Source organism: Carassius gibelio, chromosome B21 (genome assembly GCF_023724105.1).
Source record: "Carassius gibelio isolate Cgi1373 ecotype wild population from Czech Republic chromosome B21, carGib1.2-hapl.c, whole genome shotgun sequence".
Taxonomy (NCBI): domain Eukaryota; kingdom Metazoa; phylum Chordata; class Actinopteri; order Cypriniformes; family Cyprinidae; genus Carassius; species Carassius gibelio.
Window position 1 is genome coordinate 10,177,204 of NC_068416.1, and position 10,306 is coordinate 10,187,509.

Sequence of the window (10,306 nt, forward strand, 5' to 3'; positions counted from 1 at the left end):
TATATATATATATATATATATATATATATATATATATATATATATATATATATATATATATATATATATATATATATATATTGACATTTTATTTAATTCCTGGGCCTTCTAGGAACCGAAAGGTGGTTTAAATATAGTAAGTATAGTAACGTAAGTTACTCTTAAGTGATTACCGGTAAGTTGCAGCCCGATATCCAAATATTTGTTCATTTAGATATCCTGATATGTCGTCGCTTCGAGCTATGATGAGCTATGACATTAATGTCCCGGTTGAAACTAATAGTTATTACATAGCGCACGTTTATTGATATTAATAAATACTCACTGTCACTGTGCTTATCCATTATGCTCCTCAACTGTTGATAAATGCTAGTTTTGCCTAGACAAATAAATACATCAATAACCTCTAGTCAACTAGCACATTCATCACAATTACGGTTGAAAAAATACAAGAGTTAATCAACTGTAAAATATCCAACGGACAGTGGTGAATGTTTAAAATAATAGTAAATCTATGAAAATCTTTTTATTTCTTACTTTTTAAAGAGGATCCGTTTCGGTGAGTGAACTAAACCGTCAAACTGGCTTCAGTGAATTCAAATGAAAACATGACATTTATTCGTTCCGTCAGTTGGAGTTTCACAGTATCTTACGTTTAACAGAAAATTAGACATACATGAATGTAAAATAATAGCCTAATATTAATAATAATAAAACAAGTCTACAATCGATCATAAACTATAAAGACAATTTAAAATGTAATGAAACCCAGACTACTTTTTCTGAGATTTTAGCAGAGGTGTTTGTGTTGCACATCATGGAAGACAATGTTAGCATCCGATAATTTTAACTGTTGGAGGAAACTGGTTAATTTAAATCCGCTAGAAATATTTAAAGCATTTTTGCTTACATTTAAATTGTCTTTTAGCAGATGCTTTTATCCAAAGCAAGTAGGACAATGGAAGCAATCAAAATCATCAAAAGAGCAATGATATACAAGTGCTATTACAAGTCTCAGTTAACTTTCAGGCAGTACACATAAGGTCTTTTATTTTAGCTTACATTTATAATACTAACAATCTATTAGCACCATTGTGTCTGAGAACAAATAAAACAAAATGACTGCAGCAGATTGTACTACCAAAACCTTGTAAAAAATAAAATAAATAAATACAGTGACCCTAAAATGTAATTGGACACTTAAATGTAGCCTACATAATGTCTTTGCATTACAAAGCAAAACATGAAAATTGAAAGCTAAGAAAAAAAAGGAAGGGTCACTGCAAAAATGGCTCAGAAAAAGTATTTAACCACATTCATACATTTTTAAATGACCTGGGGTCAGTTGCATAACCTAAGCCTCTGTGTTAAAATTTTGTCTTAAGAACTAGTCTGACCAACTAGCAGTTAGCAAAGGGTAATGAGTCTTATTTCTGTCAGGAGGACCACTATAGTGAAAGAAGACTCACAGTTAGCGTACAGTTTGGATTGGCGATATGGTTCTATTCTAGCAGCCTAGAATGGATCAGAGAAGGGAGAGCAGCAATGACCCCCCATGTTAAACAGAACATAACAAACATGAATGTAGATATCATAAAGGTTCAAAATTGTATGTAACATTTAAGATCTTAGTCTGATTCAATGAGCCTCAAAAGGCTGAATCCTGAATGACGATAGACGGAGTTGGGGATGGAGGTTGGCTATTGAGCAATGTGAAAGCTGGTGATAATACTGAAGGACCTTATAAATGAGTGCTGTTATAGTTGTCGCATTCCTATAGGTAGACATGGATCAACTGAGAGTCAGCTGACGCTAGCTTGATCTACTTGGCCTGCCAGAACTGACGCTATGCTTGATTTTTCTGAATCAAAATAATAAAATCTAGGTTTTAACGTAACAGATGAACTTGTAAGACTAGTCTTTTATGCAACCGCCCACAGATCACATGAAGTTTCAGCTTCTGCCTAAGGCTGAATTCTCCATCTGTTTCGCAGATGGAATCCCGTAAGTTTGTTTTGGCTGGCTGTGGTTCTCCCAAAACGCTTGGCGGATTTTATCTAGTTCTGACATCAAAGGAAGTCGAATCTCCATGTGCATCATTAGGTTCTCCAGCCACTCCTCTAATTTAGCAAAACTGGGACTATAGAAAGAAATAGGGAGAAAAGGCCACGTTTCAGCATTTGAGATATTGTTTATGGTAAGGTTATGTAGATGACCAATGACAATCACCGTTTTTCAGCCTCCAAGGCACAGCAAAGAACCGCAATGGGAAAGAAAGCTGGAGGGCAATCTTCAGACCAGCATCGCTTCAAAAATTCATTCACATTCAGTCCATACTCCTGTGTGCGAGGGAGGTCATCCGGATCGGCATATACTCTTCCAATAATCTGCCATAAGGATGGAATATACATATACTGTATGTTAAATTATATTTACATAAAAATTTGGACTTAAGGTAGAGAAATATGTAAGTTCACCTCACAAACGATAATCCCAAATGAGAAAATGTCAACATGTTCATCGTAGATTTTTCCTGCAGGTGAGAAATAACATGTAAAAAAGAAAAAAAATCACAAAACTGAAAAAAGGTCAGTCCTTTGATTGTTAATTCATATGGCTCACCTTGGATCATTTCTGGTGCCATCCAATAGGGGTTGCCCACCACCGTATACCGTTTTTTACGACCAAGCTTGTTCAGTTTGGACACTTGTCCCGGAGAGGAGCTCTTTTCTTCCTTTACAAGCCGGGCCAAACCAAAGTCTGCAACTACCACTGTTTGGTTCTGTGAGGAAAACCAGTACTGTCACACAGTTCAGCTCAGTTGGAGACATGCTCTACGTTTAGAAGTATTCAGACGTATTCTGACCTCTTGGACAAAGCAGTTGTGTGAGTTCAGATCCCGATGAATGACATTCATTGAATGAAGGTAAGCCTGGGTTGGGCAGAGAAAATACATGTATTTGGATGCTAACTATAGCTTCAGATTCATATTCTTTGTCAAAACATGTCTTTGTATTAAGCAATTCAGCAAGGGTTTGAAGATCTAATGAAAAGATTTCCATCTTTTATTGCATTGTTGGATTGCTCTTTATAACGTACCATTCCGGCGGCAATGTCCTTGGCATAGCTCACTCTAACTTTCCAAGGGTGATCCTTGTCACAAATTATGACAAAAATTTAGTTTAACTCAGAACCATAACAGCATGCTTTTCGACAAGAATATATGGACTTCACGAGAGGAAATTATATACAGTAAGGAAAGAACAAACCTTTTTCTGGATGGTGTCCCTCAGCGTTCCTCCTTGTACATACTCAGTGATCAGGTTCAGTCGTTTGTCTTTGTAGAGAATGCCGATAAACTTTAAGACATTAGGATGTTCAAGGCATCTCATAACTTTGACCTGGAGCCAAAAAACGTTTAGATTAGCAAACAATCCATTTGCTCCATATCAGTCTGAGAAAGAAAAAACTATGACAAACCTCTTTCAAGAATGTCTTCTGAGTCTCTTCATCGAATTGAAGAAGTTCCTTAATCACCATGACCTCACCTGTTTCCGAATGCGTCACCTGAAAACCCAAAGGAAGCAGTTCATTCCTTCCTTCCATCAGTCTGTGATCTCAGGTGATACTCTATGTGATCATTCAGACATACTGCTTTACCTTTATGGCTTGTCCAAAACAACCTTTACCCAAAACTTCACCGTATATGAGGTCAGAGGGTCGGAAGATACGTTGTGTTTTGTCAGTGGGGTCAAAACGCAGAGACTCTGATCGATTAATGTCTCTTCTATGGGAAAGAAGTGCAGCATGCCGTTGCGAGCATGGACCTTTATCAATGCTGCAGCTGCGCCTACAGAGGCAGACAAACAGAAATTAATAATCTTAGTAAGAGCCTGACAGAAATACGACCTTTTAAATTATTTGGTGCTTTTTTTGAACTAAAAATTCCAGTTTTATCTTCAAAGGGAAAACGTTGATGTGTAACATTTGATGCCTATAAGAAACCTGTAAGCAGTTCTCAAAAATGACTTTCAGATTTCTTTATCAAATAACATTTTATACAGTTTCTTAATTTTAGTCCTATTATCCAGTAAAACCTCTAAAAATCATCTTAAAGAACATAACATGATTTCAAGACTTGTTTCCAAAGAATATTGATATGTGACTCTGGAGCACAAAACCAGTCTTAAGTCGCACATGTATATTTGTAGTCAAAATGATAGATTTTTCTTTTATGACAAAAATCATTAGGATTTTAAGTAAATATCATGTGCCATGAAGATATTTAGTAAACTTCCTACCGTACATATATCAAAGCTTAATTTTTGATTGCTATTAAAAAAAATTGCCTCTCAAAAAATTTAAGTTGCTTAGATGTTTAGATTTTTTTTTTTTTTTTTTTACCTAAAACAAGAAAAAATGATTTTGTTTGCAGTGTAGCATTACATGTAATAAAGTCTAATAGGGCCATAATTCTTACAGAATATTTCTGGATCTAGGGCTTATTCGACTGCTGCTGGGAAGGGGAAAGAAACCTAGTTTTCCAGGCTGGTCCAGTTCTTCTCCCAGTAGGCCAGATAAGTCTTCTTGTTTTGTGAGTTCTTTAGGATCATGTTCAATTGTGATTTGTAACCAGTGCTCTGTATCATGAATCAACTGATCTATCTGTGAAAGAAAAACAAAATATAAAGGGTAATAGATGAAATGAGCTCTAGATTGTTGTTATCTTATCTGAGGTAAAGGACTGACCTCATTGAGTGGAATGTTCTGGACAGAAATTCCATTGATCTCAAGAATGCTGTCTCCAACATGGATCAAAGGCTTAACTTCAGGGCTCAGGTTGTGCATGTCCAGTCTGAATTTTTTTATATCAGTATTAATTGAATGCTTTCATTAATTTAACAATTTATTTAATAAAATGACATTTATTGTTTTTTTTTTGCTCAGGTGTGACTGTGTCTAAATTGACAACTTACTGAGATACAGTGATCAAAGGGCTTGTGTCCTTCTGCTCCACCGTGAAGGATAAACCTTGTCTGCTTTCTGCAGAAGGAGGAAATGACATCGATGTCACAGTATGAGAAAGCCGTGAACATTTTGCTGCAGAGTGTTGCATTGACACCTTCTGGTGTCCACATTGTCCACTATGAGAGAAGAAGAAATCTCATTAACTGAGGTACTTACTTTCCCATCAAAAAGCTTAGCAATTGGCAAGTAATAAATGTTTTTACAAAACCAACCAGTATAAATTGGCATTATCCACTAGAGTGAAAGAATCACCATCTCCAATAACCATGCCACAGCTTTCACAGAGAAAACACTCGGGATGGTATTTATGCTTCCCAGCAACCTGCAGAGATGGAAGGAAGAGGCAGTTATTTTCTAGTACAGTTTATCTTGAATTCAGCTGAAACAGTAAGGGAGGAATTGAGAAGTGGTACAAGGTGGATGACATCATTCTGCAGAAGTGAAGCAGCACAATGGAAGGAAGCAAGATTGTGAGTGGGAGGCGTCGCCTGACCTCAGGTCACAGCAGGAACTGGTGACAAAACACAAAAACCTCCAAGCTAACCTTTTCAAGATCAAATTGCTATAACCGTTTAGTGAGTGAATTGTTGTCTGGTTGTGCAGTCTACTAAAGGAATGCATGTATTCATGAATCCACTACTATCCAGTTTTTTAGTCAGTATCTTAAAAAAAATGAAATGTCACATTTTGTTGAAAAATGCTCTGTTGCTTAACACATTCTTCACAAACGTCTTGTTAGTGTAAGTGATCAGTGACATTCAAAGATGGCCATGCTGCTTTCCATGCTTTATTTACAACAGCTGATAATTGCTGCAATTGGCGATTTTAAAATTCTAAAAAATTTTTTTTTTTTTTTTTACAAAAAAAGTAAAAATATAATACTAAAAACTTAAATCAGTAATTTGAAATGTCATAATTCAATTTAAGCTTCACAACAAAAATGCTTAAATCTCTTTTTGAGATTTGATGAAGATTAAATTAATTGTTTTAAATTTAATATATTAAATTTCTAACACTTTTTTTTGTAAATTATTAATGTTTTTTTTTTTGTTTAAGTTAAATTGAGCAGCAAATGAAAACAAAAGTAAACAGAAATATAAAAATAGAGGAAATTAACATGCACATATACCGTAAATATCCAATATTGGCCAATGCAGATAAAAGCTAGCTAAAATAAGTTTTTGTTGTTGTTGTTTTTTAAGTTTATGTAAATACACATTATTGGAACATGTTTTTCTGGAAACTTCTATAACAGTCTTTCACCTTCAAAATGTCATGTTTAATTCTTTAAATTTTCTAAAATCATTAAATTTTTTCAGTTTATGTAGTACCAAAATATTGAGCATCAAGTTTGTTTTACTAAGCTAATACTTCCCCTTTATTTTTAATGTTATGAACTGATTTGTCAATGTTGTATTCTTACCATAATGAGACCGGTGGTGATAGACTCTGAGCAGCCGTGGCATTGCTCCCCAAATCTTGACCAGTAATCTTTCTTACAGAAGAATTGTCCATCTCTTTCATAGTACCAATGAGAAAGAACCGAATTACATACACAACACCTAACAGAGAGAGAGAGGGGCAGATAAGAAAACTTGTATATTTGTTTACTTATTTATTGCATATTTTTACAAAACTTAAAGAGGTGTCACATTCAAATGTTGTGCTAAATTGGGTCACTTGAATACATGTACTATGTCATGTAACTACTGTTAAAGTAAGATTATGCTGAAGTGAATATTAAATGCTAGAGCCAGGGGCGTTTTCTTTCTTGCTGCATCTGAGCAGGATGCATGTCATGTGTTCCACAGCTGGTGGTTATCTGCTCTTTTCCTTTCATTCACGGAAACACATGCACATTATACACACACACTAATGTACACAGTGTACACAGTTTTAAACACTAGCAAACAAACAGCAGAAAAGCAGAATAACAAGAAAGTGTTGTTTAATTCTATGGTTGACAGGGGTGTAAAGTACAGTATTGTCCTTCATGACTATAATTAAGTATTATTTTGGTGAATCTGAGCTTTACTTGTGTTATTGAAACTTGCACTTCTACTCAGATTACATTACTTAAAACAATATGTTTTACTCATTACAACAACAACATATTGATCTCATTAACCTTTTCTTGAATTAAAAAAATAACTAAATGGACGGATAACTTCATTAAATAAACCTAACAAAGCAGTCCATCTTCACAAATTTTATTTTCTGAATGAAATCAATTTCAGTGTAAAATCTGTCAAAACATCATTTGAGCATGTCTCTTTAACAGTCTATTTTGTAAGTATATAACACTTTTACATTGATTATGTCAAGTTCAGATGAATGTAAAGCTCTTTTGCCTTAATTTTTTTAGGGTTTTGTCTAGGTACTTGAGAATTTAATATTAATACAATAAAGATGATTACAATTTCAATATACTTGATATGCCTCTAGGCCAAGTTAAATACACTTAAATGCACATTTCATCCACTAGTCTGAAAATAACACTCTATTAGAGACAGGATTCAGTACAAACTCATATATCGTTCTTTGTACAAGTTTGCCTGTTATTGTAATGAACATATGTACAAGTCTATCTAAATGCCAATGTTATCATAGTCCTGCATCACTTTAATAAAACCAGATTCTCAGTAGAGAAGTGGGAGTGAACAGACCTATTGTGAAACAAACAAAGTATGAATTATTTTTCTGTTTACACAATCCTAGTGTTGACTATCCCAAATGAGTCTCATCCCAACTCACAAGACCACACACTTCAACACTTCGAGAGGTTATAAAACAAAGTAAAAGTTCTAATTTAACAACGTTCTATAATTACGTTATCTCACGATAACAATCTGAAAGTAAACTGTTGACAAAGAAGTTCCTGTTTTTGCTTTACAAGAAATGTACAGACAACTGAAAAACATGAAGAGAAAGGAAGGAAATGGAAGAAGCAAGACATTGAAACTTAAGAGAAAACGTAAAGTAGCTAACAAAACAAGTCCGATGTGACTTACCTTGCCTTCCCTCCTCTCCGGCAATACAGGTCCTGACAAGACTTGAGCATAGCAACAGTAGTAAAGCTCTGCTAGTTTTCTTACTGTCCTCCACTCATTTCAGGGGTGGAGTGAAGTGGGAGGAGAAGACAAAACTGTTACATACTCGCTCAAATAGTTTTTCTTTCATACTGAGCTTCACTAGGCTGCTTCCTGCCAAGAGCCTGAAGAAGAGAGAGACAGATCCCTCCCACTCCTAACTCCAGCCCACCTTCTTCTGCTTTAATCTGTAGCAGAAAGAATGCATTCTGTCAGAGGATATGGAGTTAACCGACCTGTGTCACCTACTGATAGCCCCCATGATCTACATGACGGGGCAGAGACGTGCATTTAAATGCCACTGATTCATGAAGGGAGGGTTTGTGTAAGTGTATTCATGCAAGAGAAATTATGAAAGGAACTGCTCACCACGTATTTGTTTGAGGGTTACTTACATCCAGAGTGGAACTGCAAAAGTAATTAAACATTTTATATTGTAAAGAAGGTTTGCTATCAGAATTATATATATAGTGTGGAGGCTATACTGAAAAAAGTAAAACAATTATAAAAGCCAAAACAAGTCATGATACATGAAAAATGTAAAAGGTATTCGATTGTTTTGACCAAAAGAAAATGTCATTAATCAATTGTAAAAAATTACAATAACACGTGTGATGACTTGTCCTGACCAGACATTTATGTAAAAACAACAAAAAACAACAAAAAAGGCTAAATGTTTAAGTTAAACTCTGGCTTCATTACATAGAAAATAAATAGTATATAAATAAAATACAATATAAGAATATATTCAAATTTTATTTTGGATGATATGCTTAAAAAAAGAATTAGGCCTAAATTTAAGATTTAGTTTTTGAATTATAATAAATGAATCATGAATTGATTATTAAAACTTCTGTCCAGTTGGATTGTAGGCTTACAGGTCAGCCAGAGCCAACTTGAGGAAGGTATCTGCCAGGACAAACTCACACATAAACAGAGGATTGATGAACACTTTAATTCTTCAGACCCCCAGCATATATGGCAAGGCATACAAACTATCACAGATTATAAACAACCCAGTTCTGTGCCTCCCTCCAGCTCTGCCTCCCTCCCTGAAGAGCTCATTCACTTTTATGCTCGGTTTGATCATAATAATAAGGAGATCTCCCTCGATGCTGAGCATCAACCCAGTGAACTGCCTCTCACATTCTCCACCTTAGATGTTTACTCCACTCTGTGTACGGTGAATGCACGGAAGGCAGCTGGCCCTGACGGGAAACATGGTCGTGTGCTTAAAGCCTGTGCGGAGCAGCTGGCTGAGGTCTTCACAGACATTTTCAATCTGTCCCTGGCCCAAACAAGTGTCCCCACTAGCTTCAAAACCCCTACCATCGTGCCAGTAACAAAGCACTCCGCTGCCTCGGTCTCTAACGACTTCTGTCCTGTCGCACTCACCCACATCATTGACAATGGCTTTGAAAGGCTGGTTGCATCCCACTTAAAATCTTGTTTCCCTGCTACACTAGACCCATTACAATTTGCCTATCGCCACAATAGATCAAAAGAGGACGCCATCTCTATGGCACTTCACTCTGCCCTCTCCCAACTGGACAGTCAAAATACACATGTGAGAATGCTGTTCATTGATTTCAGTTCTGCATTTAATACTGTAATCATCTCCAAGCTGATCTTCAACCTCAGCCAGCTTGGAATCAGCACATCCCTCTGCATCTGAACTCTATATTTTCTGACTAACAGACCTCAATCTGTTGAATTAGATAGCCTCTCATCCTCCATCATCACTCTGAACACCGGCGTGCCACAAGGTTGCGTACTGAGCACTCTCCTGGACTCTCTATACATCCATGACTGCGTTCCTGTTTATGGGTCCAACACCATAATCAAATTTGCAGATGAGACTACGGCGGTAGGTCTGATCAGGGATGACGATGAGTCAGCCTACAGGGATGAGGTGCAGCACCTGGCTGTGTGATGTGCCACCAACAATCTGGAACTAAATACCCAGAAGACAAAGGAGTTTATTGTGGACTTCAGGTGGACTAAGATTCATACACAAACACCCATCTACATCAACGGAGCTGTAGTGGAGCGCGTGTCGAGTTTCAAGTTCCTTGGCACCCACATCTCTGATGACCTCACCTGGTCCCTTAACAAGGGCACAGCAGCGTCTTTACTTTGTACGGATCCTTAAGAAATTTCACCTGAGTCCCAGGATCCTAGTGAAATTC

The 10,306-nt window shown here is 36.3% G+C and overlaps 1 protein-coding gene across 1 annotated transcript; it reads right to left on the reverse strand.

Moving 5' to 3' along the window:
- Positions 1–1,033: 1,033 nt before the first annotated feature.
- limk1b (LIM domain kinase 1b) lies at positions 1,034–8,248 on the reverse strand. The gene is made up of 15 exons (XM_052588364.1): positions 8,040–8,248; positions 6,452–6,590; positions 5,241–5,350; positions 4,977–5,144; positions 4,750–4,855; positions 4,481–4,665; positions 3,661–3,850; positions 3,481–3,567; positions 3,270–3,401; positions 3,100–3,153; positions 2,867–2,932; positions 2,623–2,782; positions 2,478–2,533; positions 2,230–2,387; positions 1,034–2,140 (listed from the first exon to the last, which is right to left on the reverse strand). The coding sequence occupies exons 1-15, from the start codon at positions 8,087–8,089 to the stop codon at positions 1,954–1,956; spliced, it is 1,848 nt and encodes a 615-aa protein (XP_052444324.1). The 5' UTR covers positions 8,090–8,248; the 3' UTR covers positions 1,034–1,953.
- Between the last annotated feature and the right edge of the window lie 2,058 nt (positions 8,249–10,306).